This window comes from Odontesthes bonariensis, chromosome 4, assembly GCF_027942865.1.
Source record: "Odontesthes bonariensis isolate fOdoBon6 chromosome 4, fOdoBon6.hap1, whole genome shotgun sequence".
NCBI classification, from domain to species: domain Eukaryota; kingdom Metazoa; phylum Chordata; class Actinopteri; order Atheriniformes; family Atherinopsidae; genus Odontesthes; species Odontesthes bonariensis.
The window spans coordinates 23588793-23611196 of NC_134509.1; the positions used below are offsets into that span (position 1 = coordinate 23588793).

Consider the following 22404-nt stretch of genomic DNA (forward strand, 5'->3'; position numbering starts at 1 on the left):
GGCAATGATTTAGATATGAACAAAAGGATGATAGTGAGATATCAAGATTTACAAGCATGGAGTGAGTGGAAGAAATACATTGTAGAGCATGACATCTAATGATACACTAATTATTTTTTGTTCGATATTTGCAGTGAACTACAATGTTACTCCAACTATTGACACTGTTTTAAATGAGTAATCCCACAGCTCCTTTTGTAAGAGCAATTGAACAAAACACGAGCTAATGGAACGGTACGTCATACCATGTAGAGCACATAGCAGCAACTCCACTAACAAGGCTCTATGGTAATGAGCTAGAGGAGGTGAAAGCACATATGCATGCGTGGACACACCCACACACAAACACAAGCACCACCTCAATGTGCTGAGACATTATCAGCACGCTCTTATTTTGTCATGACTACTATAAGTGTTTGTTGCCATGGCGATGGAGTGATTTATTTCCCAATTAAGAGTGAGTGAACTTGCTCACTTACGAAAGGCAATACCAAGCTGCACATAAATTACCTTCAAGCGTGGTCTGCTATGAAAAACGAAGGAATATCAACATCATGTATCTCCCAAACAAGAAAACTTCAATATCAAGAGTTTGATTTTTTGCCTTGTTTACTGTACATGAACAAATATTATTTGATAATTGTGTGCTAGATCTAATTTGCAATTAATGTGCTTTTTAAACACAATGAAACTCAGCAGGCTTCACATCCAATAACAACCTTTCGCATCCAACTTGCTTAAAATGAAGATAAACAATGAGCGGATGGATGGGAGAGTCAGCAGGCAGGTGGAAATGTAATGGAATCAATTAGGTACACACTCATGATTTATATTCTGTGCTGATAACAAAGAAACCTAATTTAGTTTCTTTTCCCCTCCTATTGATATCATTTGTTTCTAATGTGTATACAATGGTATCTCATAAATCCAGCTATTCCATTGTGACAAATAATGAGAGCATCAGTGCTTTTCTTCATATTTCTTTGTATTCGTGTATATATTGGCATTGATTTATAAACGCAAAGGCAATGTCTGCATGTATCTGATTGGAGTATTTTAAACTCTCTGTGGACATCTTTTCTTTATGTTGATACAAGCAATGTTTGCATATTTCTGGATGTTTGAATATGATAAAAAGGCTCTTGCTTACCCAAGTTTGCAAATAGTAGTCTAACATTTTCTGTAATGAACCCTCTCTGTTGCTTTCTTATCTATTCCCCTCATTCTCTCCCTCACCCCTCCCGCTCACTGCAGTGTTCTTGAGAAAAAGAAACTCGTCTGGCCCTCATTAATGTCCTTGGCATTCGTTTGGCTCTGCAACTCTCTTTTCCTCTCCCTGGCCTCTTACAGCTTCATCCCACATTCTAGCCATGCCATTCTTGTATGTGCAACACTATCAGGCTTCAACTACAATTAGTGCCTATGTCGCCAGACATTCACAAACACACACAAATACACATACTCACACTGCAGTAGCTTTAGGTCCAGGTCTTTTTTTGTGATCAGTGCCACCTTAACAATCCTTCACCCTTTTAGCCTTGTCAGTAATGATGGACGTGTTGGACATAATGAGACAGCGTTAATACGCATTAGGTAAAGAAAAAAAAAACAAAGCTAGGATGTCACATTCCCATCCAGTAGGGCTCCATTTAGGCCTAGTTTCTAGTTTAAGCTACAGATATAAGAGAAGGCTGGGACAACATAACACCAAAGGTGTATTATCTTATTATTATTCGATGACAGGTTTATTATCAAGTGATATGAAAAATAAACTTGTGATAAGGTTGCTTACAGTTTAGGCTAAATGTCTCTTTGGCGATTACATAAGATTTAGACCCTTATGAACACTGATCAAAGTCTGTTTCTCTTTGTCTGATGTGTTATATTGGAAGCCAGCCATACATGGACTGTGTGCTGCACGATGTTGATAAGTTTTATCACATCATATCGTATCAGCTTCAGTATGAATCTTTTATTTAGGCCTCTATCACAGCATCCCTAAAACCAGGCAAAGTCATTAATGTTTTCACTTTTTCAATCTCTCGCTCTTTTCATGTTCTGAGAACACTCCTTTTCCCCTTGCTTTCTATTTTTCATCACAACTTTATCCTCATTCATACCCTCAAACACTCTTTAAACTAGAGGAAATGAGACCCACGTTTTTTGGAAAGAAGAAAAAAGAGGAAAAGAAACTAGGTCTAGGGTGATCACCAGAAAGTTTCTGACACCAAGAATCACCCTTAAGCTGATGTTGAATGTTTTAGAGCAGGCTGGTCTTTTTTTTTCTGAGAGGGATAAGACAGCTCTTGTGTTTGTATGTCTGCCGGGGCTTTAGAGGTAGAGGAGAGGGAGCTACTTCTCCTGCTCTCCCCTCTCATCTCCTCACACTAATTAGAGAGAACTGGGTTTAAATCTTGGTGGGGACACACATCCTTGGGCTGTGCTCAGGTAGGTGTGCGTAGTCATCGTTCATCAAAGGGTTTCATGAAGATTCTGTTTTTGTCTGAATGTGTCCAGAAACATAATTTTAGGTCACATTTCATTAGAAACAGACATGCTGGTGGAATTCAGTGTGACAACTCCTATTTGTGTGTGTGCAGGTGAATATTGTGAAGTGTGGTGGTAAGGCACCGCAGGCAATGATAAAGAAAAAGCTTTAGCGGCAGGCTCTCCGGGCCTAATCACAGCACCAATTTCAAAGGCAAGAACGCCAATTAAAACTGATAGGGCTCAATATGGGCTTTTGGGCTGCCACAGCGAAGAGCAACACAGCCAACATGAAAATCAACCCCCACCGATCTCCTGGTCAGGAGAAGTGGTTTCCCAGTCAGAGATCCAAAAGGAGCTTCTGATAAATACTCTGTCTCTATTAAGAGCTGTAGCGGGGCAAAGGCGAGAGACTCATGAGGTCATGAAGACAGGACAGAGATTTATGACTCCAGTCATCATTTGAGTGATAGTGTATTGGGGATAAGTGAGTGAGGATATTCATATGAGGGGGAATGAACTGCAGAGTGTCATGATCAGTCATTTCAACATTCCAAGCACTTTTTAATCCCACTTTAATTCAGGTTAATTAACATAAAAAAATAATTTCATGAATACATTTGAAATAATTAAGAGGATGCTCAAGATATTTCATTTCAGCAAAGCTAAAAGAGTAGTTTAACATTTTGCCCTCTTGCAAGTTGAGATAAGTGATACAGCTTTTAGGTTTTTACCACCAAATGAGGAACTCGAATCAGAGCCTAACCTTAGCAAACCAGCTTGTCGCTTCTGCTACATTAACTGTGTCCAAACATAATAGTGGAAATTATTTTATTATACATTGATTGGCACAATTTACTAAACTAAAAGGTTTGAGTGCAGTCACGCTCGTACTTTAAGTCACTTTTACTAATTGTAATCACAATTAGAATTGACATTTGTCGATCACAGAGGAAAAAACAGACAAAACCAGCACCATTTAAACAAAATGCTAACATTTTTTGTTGTAAAATAATTCAATATTAGTTGTAAAATAATTCCAATGTGACCCAATTATAAGAAACACTAATCCAAAAGTTCTGGCATGAATATGTGAGAAACAGATTTCTCACATTAGTAGTCTGTCTTCCCGAAATTTCAGGGCAAAAAAAATCACAAGCACTTGTTGAGGGTTATCTCACTGAAGTGAAACATTCAGGCTACACAAGAGCTGAATGTCAAAATGAGCATTGCTTGTCACCAAGCACATCATAAGCACTGTAGGTCACACTCTGCCGAGGCGATTTAATGTGATGTCCAATAACTTGCAATGTGTGTGTCTGTGTGCATGCATAGAAGTGTGTGAGGTCTAACATGGTCTGACAAGCTGATAACACATTTCTTGTCATATTGTTTTACATCATTAACTAATAAAGATTGATTGCCCTTTGTTCCCTGTCAAACTGAGTTTGCACTATTTCCCTGTTGCTTCTGTGGAGAGTTTGTGTGTTGGTGTTAAATGAGAAAAAAATAAGAAGAGAAAGAGAAAAGTTACATTTTTAAAAAGCTCAAGGCTTTCCTATCCACAGGTCAGATTGTGGCTGGATCCAATCCTCTCCCATAATGCTTTGCAGGCGGAAATTCTGGAAATACTCCAGGCGGTGGCTAAGAGACAAACAAAGAAAAATAATTATGCACACACTCATACATGTGGTTATGTGCAGTACATCTAATTTTTTTAAATGATTCTCAACCCTTTTGGCTAATTTCTCTCAGATCTCAAGAGTGCAAGTTAAACAGGGGAATGTAAATACTCATTTAAACTCTTATTAGTCTGATTTTAGACATTTATTAAATTAACGGCTCACGCCATCAATCACTGATGATGATCTTTGACAAATTAGTAAAGAGCTTGCGCAAACATTTTACAAATAGTAGTCAAATGTCTTTTTGTCACTGGAGAGAAAAAAATGTAAAAAAAACCTAATGATGTCATCAAAATGTTTCCCATGATGCAATAAAAGTAATCTTTATGTCACAGGAGACAAAATGCAGAGAACTCAGGAGTCACTGGAAGATATCTTTGTCACTGACCGCCTCTAATCTGGCCAATGATAACTGAGAGACTGACCTGGTAAAATGAGAAGGTGTCTGGATGGTGGGAACTCATGTCTTTCCAAGCAAATTCACTGGTTCCTCAATTACCTCAGTACACTGACGACCCCTTAGCTTTCTAGATCATACTTTCCAATCTCCTTCTCAATGGGTGGTACCTTCTGCATGAAGCATTATTGATCTTATAATCAAACAACTGCTGCAGTGGTTTATAAAAACTCACTGGTTTCTTTAACGGTGGTAGTGAGGATAGTGTATAGATCTGTGAAAACGTCTTTTCTGAGTAGACTTTGTCAGTGAGGTGGTGAGTCCCTTTGGGAAGTTAGTTGACTGTGTTCTATCTGGCTGCAGCCTTCATCCTCATTCAGTACGGTTACATGCACAGCTGAGTTGAGCTACAGTACCAAGCCATTTAATTGGACCAATGTCTTTGTCCCAATATATACAAACGTGGGTCGAACTATGTATCCATAACCGTTCTTTGTGATGATGTGGCTGAGGGAGTTCAGACCTTTGCAGAACTGCAGTGGGGACAGTACATTTCCTTGGTAGATACCGTACTTCTTGTTAACTTGTGCAATAGACTTGGAATTGCTCTCCAGGATTGACTTGCACAATTAAACAAGTATTTTTGAATTGTGTGTTAATACCCAGAAAATAGTCTCATAAGCTAGTATTTTGGGCTTTTTGAAGCTACTCTATGAGTCAGCATACTTACAAGTTGGGCTTTTGACCTTCCACTATGTCCTCTTTTGGGATGGAGTAGAGAGCCTCATATGTACGCTTCTCTCCTGAGCCATGGATGGCATAGGAGTTCATCTTGTTGACATTGGGAGGGAAGTATGACCAGGGAATTAGAGCTTCTCCCATCCACTTATCCCCGGTGATTGTGGTCGTAAATACCATGGGCAGCTGTTGCTGGAGAAAGAAATAAGGAGAAAAGTAAGAAACAATTATCACCTTATACAAAAAAGCCATTAAAATACTGCTTTGACTTCAGCATACCACAAATGCTTGGCCGACTCCTGACAGTAATAATATAAGATGCTGTCCATGTCTAAAGTAAAAACAACGAGAAAATGTGTCATTGTACTGTGACTGTCTACAAACAAATAATCATACTCATGGACAGAAAAACAGCTGATATTGATACGTACGGGCAAAGCTCCACCTCAAGGTAATTTTCCGTTGTGCTATCAAGGAAGAAGGACTCCACAACTGACAAGATAAAGAGAAGAAAATTAAGATAAGACTTTTCATCTTACATTTATGAATTACTAAAGAGACTTTATTAACCTTATCAGCAACTATTGTGGAAAAAAAACAAGAGAATAAGTAAATCAATTAGGCTATGTGATCTATTTTAAGTTACAGTTCAAAAAATATGGAAGAATATGCAAAATTAGAAGAAAAACTTTTAATAGGATAAAAGCTCCAGCTGTCACACCGCGGTGAGGTCAAGTGGGGTTTTTGTCTCGTCTCCATGTCATGTCTCGTCATTTCCTGTTTTATTTTGAAATATTAACTCTTCCTCTCGTTTCAGGTCACTTGCCCTTCCTCTTGTGTTCCAGTCTGATTGTCGTGTGAATGATTCCACCTGTTCCCTATTATCCCTGTGTGCATAAGAGTCTGCGTCTCCCCTTGTCTTGTGCCAGTGTGTTGTATCAGTTGGTCTCACGTGCATCACTCTCGCCTTTTCCAAGCCTGTTTCTAGCCAAGTTCCAAGATTACCTTGTTGTTGTATCTTTGCCAAGAGCGATTTTTTGTTCTTGTTAGCTTTGATAAAATAGTCGTGCTAAAGTACCAGTTTAAGTTTTTCATAGCATTCTTGTTTTTCCTCCCAGTTGGAGTGAGTTTTCATTTAATAAATTGTCATAGTGTGATGCCTCTGATTTTTCAGGAGAGGTTCTTTGTTTTTCCTCCGTAGCAGGAGTGATATTTAGTTAAAGTTAAATTTTGATAGTCCTTTTGTTTGTTCCTCCTTATAGTGGAGTGATTTTGATTTTGATAAATTTTCATAGATATACTTCTCTCATTTTGGGAGAAGTATACATATATATACAGTATATAATAATTAATAACTTCCATAGCCTGTTTGGTTTCTCTCTGGAGAGACTTGAGAACTTCTGCTCCTCAAATAAAAGCTTAACATCATCTCCTGCTCCTGCGTCCTCCACTCTTGGGCTTGTAACCAGCATACTCACTAACATAGCAACATGCTCATTATCTAAGTAGACTATAATGGAATGGGTTTCCTATCAATTAAGTAGCATTAATGAGGCTAAATATGTGGGGCTCGTTAACCAGAAATCTAACTTCCTTAAGGTCAGTTTGAACAGATTGTTATTACTCAACCTCATTACAAAGTTTAATTGCCACATATCGCCATAATAATCATAATGTACTTGCTATAATTGTCTCGAAAACACAGCCAGTCCCTCATTTCTTAAACCACATAGAACTACAATCACAATTTAATTTCAGCTTGTGGAGAACCCTAAAATTGTATCATACACAGCAAGTTACTAAGATACTTGGGGGCATAAGTAGCAACTATGAAAGCCACACATGTGCAACACCCTGCTATCAACTTGAACAAGCAATAAATGCAACCTTTGTGAAGTTTGTAAAATACATTTTTAATCCATTATGTTGTCAGGAGTTTGTCAATATTTATGATGTTTTTCATTGGTTATTCATAAGTATTTAGAGAATTGTTAAACATTTTGGGATACATGTTTTTTTTTCTTGCTAAGAGTTAGAGTGAAATGAGAGTATCTGTATCCATCTTTCTATTAAATATTAAAGTGGAGCAAAGATATGGTTATCTTAGCAAGATAAAAAGAATTGAACCGGGCATTTGAACAGAATAAACAGGGAAATATCTAACACGTTGAATAGAGAGTTTGAGAGGTGTTTTTCTCTTTTTTCTAGCTTTAGGTTTATGGTGAATGGGTGAGCAGACACATTTTCCCTATAAAACCCTCAAAAAGGATGTGCATAAAGATATTTAAAAAAAACAACAACATTTTTCTTTCATCGGAAATGCTTAAACATCTGCCAGTTTTCATTTACACAAGGTGACATTACCTACTACTAATTCTGAAAAGAAAAAATTATTTTGGCTGATAAGTCTTAAAGCGTTTCATTAATTTTGTTTGTATCAAAGTTTTACTTGAATTTACAATACCGACCAGTGTGACAATGTACCGCATTCCATCCAAATGTTCACACTTTTATTTGCAGACATTCATTGTAGCTTTGTCAACACGTCCCTAAAAGCTCAAACTATTCAGAAATAGTTTGCATAAAGCGCCCACAATACTTTTTACCCACCTTCATAGTCCCAGAGTCCAGGGAAGGCCTGACTGGGGGGCCCTGCAGGAGCTGCTGGGTCATTGAAGAATGGACCAAATACCTGCATCTTCAGCCCTCCTTGCCCAGGAGAGAAGACGATCCTGATGGGGTCATGATTCACAGGATTGCTGTCCCATGTGTGCTGGATAGCAAACTGCATTTGCGTGAGGGGACTGAAAGAAAACAAATCAGTCAGGATGAGAATCTGCTGTACAGAACACAGTGAGTTGAGTAATACTTACAGAGATTCACAGCACAGCAGAATGTGGACTAATGTTAAAAACTGAAGTCTATAAGAGACCGCCATGGTTGCAAAGGCTTTTTCACTTGCTACAAGATAAGTGTGTTGCACAAAAGCTTGTCAAGTCTTAATATACTCCCTGTTTGACTCTTTAAGCAATATGTTATCAAATCAGTTTATGGCGTGTACAGTTTTGTTACTCAGTAACTACACAGTAATTGACTTCCTGATAGTGGACACTTTGGAGTATCAAGTTAAGCTTACTTGTTGAGGTTGTGGTTTGAGAGTAGAGCTGAATACTGGACAGATCAATAAAATCCCTAGAAGATGGACCTTTCCAATAGAAACACGCTAGTACCTCACTGGTTAATTAATCTGCACTATGCCAGGAATATAAAGAGTAATATCGTTATTTCATTTTAAAAGCCATGCGAGTCTATTGTTAAAAACGGTATATATTTCAGCGTGAAAGCGTAATAAAAACAATTAAAAACAGAAACTGAAGCTGTGTATTTCCTGACTTGGCATCGTTTCCGACAGTTGCTTCCCGATACAGAGGGGAACCTTTGTTCTTTTCCATTACCTAGACGGAACTAGTTAAGCGGTGCACACCCTAACCACCATTGGCTGTTTGTTTGGCATTTGTTTGCTTCAAAACACCCGGCGGAATAATTAATCAAAGTATAAACCTTAAACGTGAATTTGGCTTCCTTTAAAAATGCTCGTGCAGGGATTCTTTTACATAATTTTTAAGCATCGCATTCCTCAAAAATATGTATAGGTGTTTGTTTAACGATAACACTTCGCTAGCTAAATTAAGCTGTGATTGCGTTGCTTCAGCAACGGTAGAAAGCTAACTTTTAATCATCGTAGGTATTTTTAACGTTGTGAGCCAACTTCACGTATTGTTAAAAGACAATACAGTAACAAAAAAGTGCACATGGCAGCGGACTAATGTGATTTTTGTTTATTTTAACGATAATGTACAGCACGTTTTATATCATCGTTTGAAGTTGCTGACACTTTTTTTTTTCTGTCTAGGCTTTTCAGTAAGGATGGATACAGAAGTTGGGTTTTTGCGTGATCAAGGTAAGAGCAAGTGGGGAGGATACCTCACACACCATCTTTTTCTTTCTCTCACTTCTGTCTGTACTTCTGTATGTCCTTTGCTTAAAGGATAAGACCGGTTTTTTGACATTGGGCCCTTGATTTCACATTATAACATGATGTTCTAATCACCCCTGCTTGTTGTTGGTCATTTGGAGCTGTTCCGAAGATATTCGCGAGGCGTCTGGCTGCTCTCTTGAGATATTCGGCCATGAAACGGTTTCCTATGGGCAAGCTTATACAGGCACAAACTATGCTGTTTATAATTTATTAATTACTGTACACTAGCACTGATAACGTGGAGGTGCGTCGCTTACTTAAAAAAATCTGGGTTACTGTAATTTTGAATTTTAGCCGAATGAATAAATAGGCAGCAGGTCTGTGGGCTGTCTGTGGCAGTAGCACGACGAGGACGTCAGTAACACCCACTTTACGACAAAAATTCAAAATTACAATAACCCGGATTTTTTTAAGTAAGCGACGCACCTCCACGTTATCAGTGCTAATGTACAGTAATTAATAAATTATAAACAGCATAGTTTGTGCCTGTATAAGCTTGCCCATAGGAAACCGTTTCATGGCCGAATATCTCAAGAGAGCAGCCAGACGCCTCTCGAATATCTTCGGAACAGCTCCAAATGTTCAACAACAAGCAGGGGTGAGTAGAACATCATGTTATAATGTGAAATCAAGGGCCCAATGTCAAAAAACCGGTCTTATCCTTTAAGTCTTGGGCAACCCCCCTCACTACTTCATATTTTGCTTCCAAGCAGGCAGACCCCCTTGAAATATTTTAGAGAGGTCTTGAGCAAATGTTCTTCAGGCTTTCTGAATGTCTTTCAAAGTTTTCAATTGGACATTGGCTGCTTTGCCACTCATTTTCAGTGAGCATAAAGCTTTCCAAGGAAATGTTAGCCAAAAAATGTGTCATAGCTTGGCACAGTGTACAGTATGTCCTTAAATACATTTGATAAAACTAGATAAATTGAGGACAAAAATAAGAAAAAGAAGTGGAAGACCAAACAACAGCAACAACCACACAAAAAAAAGCTTAAGGAAGGGAAACTGGGAGAAAAGGCTGAGGTGTGCCAAAGGACACAAGAAGTGGACTGAAAATCAGTGGCAACAGGTCTGATGGAGGGATGAATCCTCCCCAGAGCCCGGAGCTCAACATTACTGAAGCAGTGTGGGATCATCTTGACAGAGAACGGAACAAAAGGCAGCCGACATTCAAAAAAGAGCTTTGGGATGTGCTTCAAGAATCCTGGAGAACTATTCCTGAAGACTCCTTAAAGCTTGTCTGAGAGGGTTCACTGTGTTGGAGAATAAAGGAACTCAGACCAAATATTGATGTTTAGGATTTTTAGAAATGTAATGTGTTTCCATTCATGTTTTCACTTATTTCAATAAATCACAGCACCTACCTCCTGTGTTTTAAGAAATGAGGGGTTACTCCAGACTTCTGCAAAGTTCTGTGTGCTTGATGACATGTTCTGTTTTCAGTTCGCAGGTTAAATTCAGCTCTTAGCCACTATCAGTATGGGCACCGCACTCAATCACCTCAGGTAAAGAGACATATTTATGTGGATTTAAAGAAGTATTTAAGTTGAATGAATCGGGTAAATCTTTTGTTTGTTTTTTATTTAGTTTGTAAACTATTTAAGAAAAAATAACATAAGAGAGGATATTCGATTAGTTTATATATACACTCGTTTACCAGTTGATAAGTTGACCCAGCCAAAATGATTAGTCTAACACACTAGAAATGGAATAAATCTTGGCTTCAGTTTTTATTTGACTACTTTGGAGAGCATTCAGTTAAACTGTGTGATCATTTTTGAGGAAGCAATTTGTGATGTTGTATTTGTTCGAGCAAAATTAGTACCAGCCCTTTTGCATAATTTTTATGGTAATTTTATCTTCTTTAATTGTACCTGTTAAACTGGCAGCTGAGTGTAATTTTTGTTTTAAAACTCAGCCCCCATTTTGATTTATCTGTCAAGCAGTTTCAGCTGTAATACAGACAAGTCTCTCTCTTGTCATTAATGTTGCACTATACTAATAGGTGGTACTAATAATTCCCATTGTTTTGCTCACCTGATACTTAAAGGGATAGTTCGCCTCTTTTGACATGAAGCTGTATGACATTCCATTCTAGCAATATCATTTAAGAAAATGTTATTACCCCCTGCTGCGTCCTGTGAGCCGAGTTCCGGCCTCGTTTTGGCGTTGATGAAGGTAGTCTGGCTTGTTGGCTGGGGTGTAAAAAATAAAGCGTTTTGCTTCTCAAAACAATATGTGTTTAAAAAAGTAATACATTTGCATCACAAAATCGTTCTCCAGGAAAAAGTCAGACCTCACAACCACTTGGTGCTATTTTCTCTCCCTTCGTATCACTGCGCGCTGCCACCTGCCGACAGCCGCCTGTTTCATGGTGCTTACTGCTCGGAAGCAGGGGACTGCTCGGTCTGCACTTCGGTATTGCTAGTATGGGATGTCATACAGCTTCATGTCAAAAGAGGCGAACTATCCCTTTAAGTATCATTGTCTGCAACATGAAAATTAGACTTTTTATCTTGTAACGTGAGCTATACTTGACTGTACCCTGTGCACATTTGGTAAAGAAAGGGTTGAGGGGAAAGGTGTGGTGGAAGGTTCATATAACAAGAGGACAAAATAGACATTTTTGCTTTAGACGGATGTAGTGAAGGGAAACAGGAAAGTTGAATTGGAAGACTCCACTGAAGACACGAGACCAATTATTTGTTCCAGTATTTGTTTGCAGCTTTGCAAAAATAAATGAAATAATAACTTGTTAACTTGACCTATATGGGAATTATGCTGAATGATCTTTTTAACCTGTTCACCTGTAATTTAGTTTTGTTGATTAAAAGGCTTCTCACTGCTTGTCACCTGTCTGATAGGTTGAAGGCGCACAGCGGGCAGAGTCTCCTGCACCCTGGCTCTCAGATAGAGGGTCGGTTGAACACTTTTACTTTCTGATTCGTTGAGATGTTTTTAGAACGTTATCACTGGAGATTCTGCATGAGAAAAAGTTATGAGAAATACGTTCCTATGAATGCATCACAGAGCAGATCCTTTTTGCCACATACGTGATGTTATCGTTCCTCTGTGTTGCAGCATAATGGCTCCTCTTATAGCCGAGTACGATCGGCACATGGATGAAATGACGGAACAGCTGCAGAAATACCAGGTAAAAGAAAAAGTCTTGATGTGAAATGTTGTTACTTTGTAGACGTGGAAGTGAAAATCTTTTGGTCTGCAGGTTAACTGTTGGATAACAGTGCGTTGGTGCTTGTTTAACAGGAGCTGATGGCAGATGTCAAATTGAAGCTGGAGAAGGTTGTGAAGGAAAACGAAAGGTAAATTATTATTATTTTTTTGTTTTTTTTACAAGAGTCATTATTTGTTAGGTGGTTGCACGGCAGATGACAAATATGGATTTCTATCATATAGACCAAACCTTTCAGACCTGAGAGACATCAGAGAATTATTATTGATTTGTTGCTTGAATTGTTTTTATTAAATGTACTGGTACGTGCAACCACAAACGGGTAATAGTGAGCGGTACGTTAACCTTGTTTTTCTTTTTTTCTGTAATGATATTGAAGGCATCGAGACCATTATACAGTCCTGCTTGAATGAATGTAATAAAAGTTGTTTCATTTGACATATGAAACTAAGTGCAGATTTAATGTATCCATCACCTCTTTCAAGGTTGCACGCTGAGCTGAGAGAAGCTGTTGAGAAGCAGCTCCATGCTCTGCCCATGGCTTCAGGAGTGGAGGGCAGCACAATGGAGGAGGATGCCATCATCAAAAACCTCCAAGAGCAGGTTCAGTTGTCTGAGCAGGTCTGCATATTTTTGTTTTACACGTCTACCTTCTTCTAGATCAAGCTCAGAATTTTAATGATGCTTTGCTTGTGTTTATGTAATGGCGTAGATGATTCAGCTACTTATTAGCAGGTATTTTCTTCATTCCTCTATGTTTACTCACGGGGGGTTGGAAGTTCAGAGTTTTGCTTCCTTTAAATAGTAAATATAAACACATGTCATACAACTTACATATGTGGTGTTAAGAGCTGGTAGTTAAATAAATTGCTGTTTAAAAAAGAGGAAACAAAAGAATTTCAGCCCGAGGTTCTGCATGAACAGGGAAATGCACCACCACATATTTCTAGAGGGTCATAAAACTTAACTCAAGATGAATTACTGAGCTGTAGCTCAGGAGGAGGAGCAGTTGTTTGCCATTAGAAGGTCAGTGGTTCGATCCCTGGTTTTTACCCGGACCGCATGTCGAAGCTTCCTTGGCAAGAAGATCATAAAAAGATTTATGATATTCATAAATCTTTTGCCATATTAGCTAAAAATGATTAAAATGATTTTCATGTCTAAAGTGTAACACCAAGGAGGCTATATTAAAGGCAGCAGCTGTCAGACCTTCCCTGCTGAGCATGGCTAGATAAAAAGTAAATGATCACTCCAAGTGCATCCTCTGCCAAGACCAATGCTTTATTAAAAAATTTGAATTAAAGTGATCGATTGACACCAAAATTTAATGGGTTCTTCCATTGTTTATCCTCCACATCAAGTTTCATGAAATAAGGATTGGTAGTTTTTGTGTGATGATGCTAAGAAACAGACAAAGGACAACTATCATATACCTCTGTCTCAGCGCGCCTCGACAGAGGAAAGAAAAGTGAGTCATGACATAACAGCTGCTGTGCTGCATGTGTAAATGTGCAACGCCCCTATCTTTCATTGGAGACACACAGGGATCCTGCTGATGTGCAATGGCTACAGGGATTTTCTTTTTAACTTAAAAGATATAATGTGATTGTTATGCGTGTCCATAGACTCTTTGACTGATGTGAAATGTCATCTTCATTTCACAGAGTAGTTGTTCAGATGATTTGTGTTCTGTCACATTGGCCCTATAAGTTGTACAATAAACAGATTTGATTGAGAGACATTTGATCAAAAAAGATCAAGAGAAGTAAGATTATTTAAAGACTACGTTAGATGGTAAATAATCATAGCAGATTAATTCAAATTACTTCTTTATTTTTTTTTATTTTTTTTTTTTTATCAAATTTCTCTTAATCAAATCTTCTTTCTTTTTTTTTAACTTGTTTTGAGTGTCGTGAAAGGTGGCCGTAAATAAAATTTATTATTATTATTATTATGGAAAAAAATTAAAAATTCTGCCACATTTGAAAAGAATATGAAAAATGTTAGTGAAACAACTCTAAATTATAATATCAAGAATGACCACTGAATGATACGGGTGCTCCTCGGCTAAAGCACCTCCTGTGGATTAAAAAATTGCATTGAGTCTTTACTGAGCGGCAGCACTGCTGGACTTTAATGTGGCTGGAAGCTGATTAGATGCTGGCTTAGAAGATCAATGTGGTTTTGATCATTCAGTATAGAGCACCGGGACATTGTCAAAGATGCTTTCTGAAAACCTTTAAATGGCTATATCTTTTAGCAACAGAAAAACAAGACATGGCGGTTATCTGAGTGGATATTTTGTGCGTGCGTGAGTTCAGGAGCGGGTGCAGGCCATGGAGCTGTGGCAGACGGCAGCCCAGGAGCTGGACCGCCTTCAGCAGCTCTACCAGAAGACCGTCTCTGACAGGCAGCTCCACGATGCTCAAAGACAGCACCTCAAGGTTCACTATTCCCACACTAACTTGCAGAACCAGCACATTCTATTACCTTACAGCATTGATACTTTATCTACATATGAAGTATTCACCACTAGATGGAGCCGTTATCGTAGTGGGGAGGTTAATTAAAGTTGTTTGGTCACTGTTCATTCTTGATTAAAGCAGAAGCTAATTACTAGCAGTTAAATGTTATTGAATGCCTTTTTGCCATCACAGGATCAGCTTGTTCAGTTCCAGCAGCACACTTACAAACTCCAAGCAGCCAATCGGAAACTGGAATCGGTGAGTAACGTCTAATTAAAAGCGTGTTAAATCACTGCCTCCCAATTAGCCATGGGATCGAAATACTGTGCACTTTCTCAAAAAGAACCCTGCTCTAATAATTAATCTTGTAACTAAATGAATTGGTTTCTAAATCCCTCTGGGAGTCAGCCAGAACCGTCTTCTTGTATAATGGACTGTCAGCTCACTTGGTAATCCTCTAACTATCTTAGCTTTCCTTTTTCTAGCACATGCCGTTGTACACTCTGTCTCTCTCCTGCAGTCACAGATGACTCAAGACCAGACTGTTCAGGCTCTTTTTAGAAGCAGTTGACTTCGCTTAGGTTCAACCTTCCTATGGTTTCATTTATTTACACCAAAACACATCCAAAGCGCATTCACAAACAAACCTAGTGGTTACTTTAGTTATTATACAGTGTGTAATGAGATAGTAAGTAATACTAGATCCTTCTAATGTATTTTTAATGAGTGGGTAAGCCTTAGGCTTTTCACTCACTGACTGTTCATGCAAGCAACCTTTTTCAGTCTGCATGAGAGAACATTTGTCTTTGTAGCAGTGAATGACTGATGGAGGCTCCTTGGGGTTTGTTCTGAAAGGACATAGACATTTATTGTTTTTATTTTTTTTAGCAAAGTTTTGGTAAAAAGTCGGTTTTCACCTTAACTCGGAGCTGTGCGTTTGGAATCATGCCACACAAATGGAAGTCTTGTCTTTCCTGCCACACACAGACTAACCAGCAGCTCCTGAAGACGGTGACAGAGCAGAGCACGGAAATGGAGGATCTCCACAGTCAGCTCAGGTAACCAAACACCTCAGAGATTCTAAGCGGCTGCTGTCAAAAAGGTATTGTTTAGAATGAATGAACGAAACTAGGAGTATCACATGGTGCACTCCTTGTTTTACCCCTTTGACAACAATGTCCCATCCAATCTGTAGACTGAAAAAATGGTTGAAAAGGTTTGTTGAACGTATTGCAGTTTGCACAGCGTGGCATAGGAAAAAAAATGCTCTATTTTAATGAACATTTGCTCAGTTTTATTATATTGGCAGTTTCTCTGTTTGCTTAGGTATATGCAGTAGCATATTTACCAGGCTGCCTTGATTGCAGATGTTTCTGCATTATGGCATCATGAATCAGTCAGCTGAGGCTGAGAAGTGAGCAGTCTCTGCCAGTTATTTCAAAGTGGCACTGCTTCAGATGTTATATTAGACGTTAAATACTGCAGTAAAAGAGCCTTACCTGTACATATTAATTGAGAATAAATTCTAAGATCCACTTTTTGGTTCAGGTGAAAGGAAAAATGTATAAATTCATGTGGTTCGCTCTGTACAGTGAAGACGAAGAGACTCTCTATAGCTGGTCAGTGACTTCCTTCTGTTTGCCGTCACTGTCAAGTTGCTAAGACTCCAGGAAGTAATTGATCTTAGCCGTCAGTCCAGGGCATAACCTCACAGGGGCAAAAAAAAAAAACAGAAAATCACTTGCACTCCTGTTTTTGTACAGATTAAACAAACATAGTGTAACTACTTAACCAAATAGCTTGAGAAGCTTTCAGACAGATCATGGTTGTGTTCTGAATCAACATTTACAGATATGAGAGAAACTGTTGTCTTTTTTTGCAAAAATAATCTAAACAGGTGATCCTAAATTCTGCTCAGCAACTAGTCACTTTCTCTTTTGGTATATTCCCGTAGACAGGCCAAGGCTGAACTCAGGACAGCCACAGCCAAAGTGGATGAGATGACCAAATTGTTGCAGAATTTCCAGGAACAGATGCAGAGACGGGTGGGTATATGGGAAAAGAAAATTCATGGGATTTGAATGGAAAATTGATGCTTTGTTGTCCACTTAACATATGTAGGGAGGGTAGGGGAAAAGAAAGACTCTCAGAACAGATCACACACTGATTTAGTGCTTAAACATTAGAAAAAGCAGATGATTCTGTGTTGGTTTGAAATTTTGGGTTTTTGTTTTTACTAGGCTTTAGCATCCACTGTCTGAAAAAAATTGTGTCCATATAATTAACCTGCAGGAGATTATTGTGGTTCTTGCAGTTTTTCTCTGATGGTCATAATGTATGTAACTAGGAGGAAGATGTGGCAGAGGCTCAAGGCCGAGAGGACGCAGCAGACAGACGACTCCAACAGCTTCAAACGACCTTGAGCCAGCTAGAGACCAGGTGAGCACATTTTTACTTTCTGATTCACCACTTACCACTTTTCACTTCTTTTAGCTGGAGCGGGCTGTCAACTAAAAGGATGGTGCTTTAAATTTTGAGAGTGCTGCCTTATTGATCTTCTGGGAAGTCATGAAATTTTTACATCTGAGCTTTGCTGTCATAAGGCCAAGCAGCAGTTTCTTGACTCTCCCTCTTCTGCTGGTTCTCACTCATTTTCTCCATTTTTAGGCTAAAAGCTGCATCTCAGGAGGCAGAGGCAGTTCGCAGGGAGCAAACTGTGTGGGAGAGAAAGGTGGGAGAACTCCAGGCACGTTGCACCACCCTGGAAGAAGAGAAGTACGAGGCTCTGTCCAAAGTCCGAGAGAGTGTTCAAGTGGCAGAGGAGGCCGCACTGCAGAAGGACCAGGTGACCACAGGATCATCTTCCTACTTTCTTTTTTGACTTTATCCCATCTTTTTTAACGGCTGAGTTTTTCATCTTCATCTGTTCAGCTACAATATCCCCCAGAGAAATATTCACATCCGCTTGGAACATTTTCCCCCTGAAATGTGTCCCCGTTCCCATCTTTACTTTTCCCTGTAGGCCCTGTTAAGAGAGAAACAGAAGATGGAAGAGCTAGAAAAGACAAAAGAAGCCATCAAACACTTGATCCAAGAAGCTGCAGTCCGAACCAGGAAAGAGGTACACGATCATTAAGTGGTGGAATGAGTATTTTTACAAAAGGCATTTTGTAAAAGGCATCCGCTTTAAAGCTCCTGTTAAATGATTAGTTAAAAGCACTGTGTGATGTGGCAGTGCTGCACACTTTAATTTTAAAAGATTTGATGCAGAAACTGTTCTTTTTTTTTTTTTTAAACTACCACCAACTATAGGCTACTAGTTTTTGGTTTAGTTTTTTTTTTCCCAACACATGATTCAACTAGGCTGAAGCAGGGCGCTGCTCTCTAACCCTGTGTAACCTCAGCCAGAGACATGTTGATTAATGCGTTATTAAGGAGTATTCTTCATCAAGCTCTTCAACTGCTTAATCTTGTTAATACATCCCTGTGTGACTGAAGCTCTGGCTGGCAAATTAGTCACTGGCTTGGCTTTAAAAAGGATGATATTTCAAAGCATCTTCCTGCAAATCTTGGACTCGCATATAAATGATTTTTTTACCTTCCAAATACTTTTGTCATTGACTTGGAGGTTAAGTTTGAATGCTGCAGCCAAAGTGAGACACCATAATCTTCTTTTCACCTCATCCCTATTTAAAGCCACTCAGTCTAAAGACAAGCATGTGTAATGAAGAATTAATCCCCAAAGTGCCTACAAGTGCTAGTCAGACCTTCGACTCACCTGAGGATACAAGTACTACTTACTTTGAAGCATGAGCGATGGAGTTTCCAAAATTAAGACACGTCCAGTTATTCACTGTTTGAATGTAGCCTATAACTACATCTACTTCTCTATAGCTACCTTACTTTGTGTAACTAGTGGTTTTGAAGGGAATTTTGAGTATTTGGGGGGAGGTAGTGATTTTCTTTCTGTTTTTTCTTAGTTCTTTGCTTCTCTGTTACACTTACCTAACCCATCAGTCCGAAGTTGTCCTTTAAGACAGCGTTCTCAAACTACAGGGAATTTCTAAAAGCCTCGACAGAACCATAGTCTACGAAAACTTTTTTTTTACATGTTCTCTAAAGAAACTAAAAATGAAATGAAGAACAAAAAATTCAATAGGTTGAAATTGCATATCATAGTATATTATGTTTAAAACCAAAATCCTTATTCATCTATTTTGAAAATGATGTCTTAAGTCCCGTGAGAGTTGGTCAAGAAATGTATTTTTCTTATTGTACATTTTACTTGAGTTTTAATTTCTATCGCCTTGTTACTTTAAATTGACATTTGACGTTGACTACTTACAGCACATTATGTAACGTTCCTTTCATCAACGTGTTTATGTAATATGTCATATTTTGCATCTTCTGGATGTGCAAAAGTATAAAACTGTTCATTTTAGCTGACCTGCTGCACTAACCCCCTGATTAAAAGCTACAGAATGTCTCATGGAAGAAAAGAGAAAGCAGTTGCACTCCACAGACCCATTTTCTTTTATTTCCTCAACAGGTGGAAAATGTGCGCAAGCAGTGCAACATCCAAATCCATCGTATGGCAGAGGAACTGTCTGCACTGCAGTTGGTAAGAGCCTGTTCCTTTTTATGATCACAGTAAACATTTTTTTGTTTCAGCTTGTCTCCTTGTTCTGTCTGCAACCACCCTCCCCCATGACACCCCTTGTACTCTCTTCCCACCTGTCTCTAGGAGTGTGCAGATAAAGAGTCTCAGATTGAAAGGTCCCTGCGTGAGAGAAAAGCAGTAGAGGAAGAACTGGAGAAGGTATCTGTAGAAAAAAGACTTCTATCGCCCTCTCTAGAGTTTTGATACTGTTTGATTAAATGTCTCTGTGAGTGGGCTCAGTCAGTGCTGCTGGTCATGTTAGAAATGCCGGTGGTGTTTTTGTTTCAGGTGTATAAGGAAGGCAGGGCAGAGCCAGAGTTCAAGAAGATTGATGCGCTTCATCAGAGGTGTCTAAATGCAGAGAGACTGAAGGAAGACATTAGCCTTACTCTGCAAAGTACTCAGAACAAACTGAAAAAAATGGAGATGGAGTAAGTGTTACTGTGCAGTAAGTTTACTCTTAAGTGTCTTGGGCAGGAGGTTCATTTGGGTTCAGTGCAGTTAAATTCAATACAAATTTATTAAACCCTGAAGGAAAATTATTCAGCTGCTGCATGAATGTTAAAGATGGATATATATGAAAAAAAAAAATTTGATAAAAATCAGTCTGCAAACTATTGGAAATTTGAAGTGTAGCAGAAAGAAGTTTTGTTGCAATCCTCGGAGATCACCATGATGAAAGAGAGGTGTTATTTTTCTAGCTGGGCAAATATGAAGCAGATGTTCCACACAGCATCAGCAGGTAACACAGGTGAACTCTCTCAGAAACTCGGAGCCTGCAGTTCAACATCTGGGGAGCAGAGATGGTCCTTCACAGTTCCAAATGCAAAATTACACCATCTGTTGTTAACTGCACTGCAATCCCTCTTTCTTTAGTGATGCTTCTTAGTCCCTATGTCCGTGCGCTGAAAGTCGGGTAGAGAGGCCTTATCAGTTGTTCCTTCTGCCATGTCATTCCCGGTATTTCTGCTGCATCCTTGTCAGCCCTCCACACTTGCCCACTTTATCTCCCAAAGATCTTACAATGTCCTTGACGACAAAGGGAATAAATGGTTTAAACTCTCAATGTGTTCCTGCTCTGCATCCTTGACATCTCCTCTTTTATGCATCTGGATTTGAGGACTTATTCGAGGCATTACTTGGACATTGAAAAGCTCAGTGAACTGTGAGCAACATCCCTGTGTGCATGGTTATGCATCATAAAAGACGCAGCACAACATCCACACCAGCACAGAAATGTTTTCAAAAAGAAAAAAAAAAGAAAGTCCAGACCTACTTGAGCAGGCTGCCACTAGTGTCAGGCCATTCTATAACAATTCTTACAGTCTTACTCTCCTTTTGATGTGATCCATCGCCAGATATAGTGAAGAGCTGTCTCGGTGCCAGGACGAAGTGCGGCGGCTGCAGGGCTCTCTGACTGCAGCCCGGGATGACTGCGTCGGTGTTAGTGAGGACCGGCTGCAGCTGCACCAGGAGAACTTGCAGCTCCGCAGGGAGATGGATGAACTGCGCAAGGCTACCATGCTGCTTCAAAAGAAAGCCAAGCAGGAGGTAACTTAATTACAGGTGGAAATGAGAAGGATGTGAATCAATCCATACTTCTGCTGCAGAAAAAGTACACAGCAAAACCATCTTAAATTTGTACAGAACAAAATCGAATATGGTTTAAAGATAATATAGAACAAATAAAGTAAGTAAGATGGTGCTTTGGTTGCCTTATTGCACGGCCAGCAAGATGGACGTAACAAAAATTTTCTCTTGATTTAAATTTTTCATGAGGAATTATTGAATGTAAGGAAGTGTTTGTGCTCAAACCTAACAAAGTCGAAATGCTTTTTAATTATTTGGACATGTGACATCAAAAGGCAGAGAAAACTGAAGCAACAGCGTTTGGTTGGGATTAAGAAGCTCTCAAGAGAAGATTCTTTTCTGTTAACAGAAAAGAATCTTCTCTTGAGAGCTTCTCTGCTCCCTGTGCACATGTTAGAGAGCGCTGAGCTGGGACGAGCACTACTTTTCTGATGTGTTCAGAACATCTCGACACACACTCTGCAAGTTCAAATTACGTTACTGTAAGGTGATACAAATTTGAATCATTTATGTAAGTGGTATTGCAAAAAAGTGTAGCCACTTGTTTACTGTACAGCAGGGTGCATTGTTTGATAATATAATGGATTATCTAGCTTTCATTTTGATTTTGTGATTGGATATATGAATTATTATCCATTTTAAATAATTTTGAACTCGTAGAGTTGAACTTTTGTGCGTAACGTCACTCACTGCTTTCCTCGCTCAGGTTTCACAGATGGAGCAAGAGTACAGCCTCAAAGAGCAGGGACTCGACGCACGGGTGAGGGAAATGGAGGAAATCAGCCGAAGTTCAAGTGCTGATCTGACACGCCTCCTTGCAGCACAACAGAAAAGTACTCAGCGTTGGAAGGAAGAGGCCAAGAACCTTGTGCAGGCCTTTGAGACTAAAATCACAGGCCTCAAGTAAGAACTTGTGCAGATGCGTTCTAACATTTCAAAGGAAAGGATACAAAAATGTTATGTATTTGGGCAAAACTTGAAACCTTGATTGTGGTGAAATCTCGGCATTCAACAGACGAGGCTGAGAACCAGTGATAATTGGTTTTGATCTTTGAGGGCAGGGCAGGCTTAATTTAACTTTTTCACACGTTTCAGAATAATGTAAAGCATTAGGCAAAAGTATAATTCTACATCTAAGCCAAGGGATATG

General features: G+C 39.1%; 2 protein-coding genes across 5 annotated transcripts in view; one reads left to right on the forward strand and one right to left on the reverse strand.

Annotated features, from left to right (window-relative positions):
* Nucleotides 1-3301: 3301 nt before the first annotated feature.
* Nucleotides 3302-8731, reverse strand: c4h4orf33 (chromosome 4 C4orf33 homolog). Of its 2 annotated transcripts, none has more exons than XM_075464485.1 (6): nt 8444-8731; nt 7918-8111; nt 5739-5799; nt 5587-5638; nt 5300-5499; nt 3302-4131 (listed from the first exon to the last, which is right to left on the reverse strand). In XM_075464485.1, the coding sequence occupies exons 2-6, from the start codon at nt 8096-8098 to the stop codon at nt 4035-4037; spliced, it is 591 nt and encodes a 196-aa protein (XP_075320600.1). In that variant the 5' UTR covers nt 8099-8111; nt 8444-8731; the 3' UTR covers nt 3302-4034. The 2 variants fall into 2 exon arrangements, with proteins under 2 accessions (XP_075320600.1, XP_075320599.1); XM_075464484.1 differs by lacking the exon at nt 8444-8731 and adding an exon at nt 8181-8423.
* Nucleotides 8732-8789: 58 nt separating this feature from the next.
* sclt1 (sodium channel and clathrin linker 1) overlaps nt 8790-22404 on the forward strand; it is a 15778-nt gene continuing 2163 nt past the window's right edge. The window contains exons 1-19 of one of the 3 annotated variants that reach the window (XM_075463535.1): nt 8790-8860; nt 9221-9268; nt 10790-10851; nt 12211-12263; nt 12428-12500; nt 12614-12669; nt 13025-13160; nt 14861-14983; nt 15197-15262; nt 15992-16062; nt 16959-17049; nt 17352-17443; nt 17672-17849; nt 18027-18125; nt 19554-19625; nt 19749-19823; nt 19953-20095; nt 21023-21215; nt 21961-22157. In XM_075463535.1, the coding sequence (XP_075319650.1) occupies nt 9235-9268; nt 10790-10851; nt 12211-12263; nt 12428-12500; nt 12614-12669; nt 13025-13160; nt 14861-14983; nt 15197-15262; nt 15992-16062; nt 16959-17049; nt 17352-17443; nt 17672-17849; nt 18027-18125; nt 19554-19625; nt 19749-19823; nt 19953-20095; nt 21023-21215; nt 21961-22157 (1814 nt within the window). In that variant the 5' untranslated portion in view covers nt 8790-8860; nt 9221-9234. Of the gene's footprint in view, nt 9269-10789; nt 10852-12210; nt 12264-12427; nt 12501-12613; nt 12670-13024; nt 13161-14860; nt 14984-15196; nt 15263-15991; nt 16063-16958; nt 17050-17351; nt 17444-17671; nt 17850-18026; nt 18126-19553; nt 19626-19748; nt 19824-19952; nt 20096-21022; nt 21216-21960; nt 22158-22404 lie in introns of all 3 variants that reach the window. The other 2 variants (XM_075463536.1, XM_075463533.1) reach the window with 2 other exon arrangements.

Coding starts and splice junctions, on each gene's coding strand:
- c4h4orf33 (XM_075464484.1), bottom strand. CDS start 8,245: ATGGCGGTCTCTTATAGACTTCAGTTTTTAACATTAGTCCACATTCTG. Junction 5,800..7,917: donor TGGACTCTGGGACTATGAAG/GTGGGTAAAAAG, acceptor TTATCTTGTCAG/TTGTGGAGTCCTTCTTCCTT. Junction 5,500..5,586: donor GAGTCGGCCAAGCATTTGTG/GTATGCTGAAGT, acceptor TTCTTTCTCCAG/CAACAGCTGCCCATGGTATT.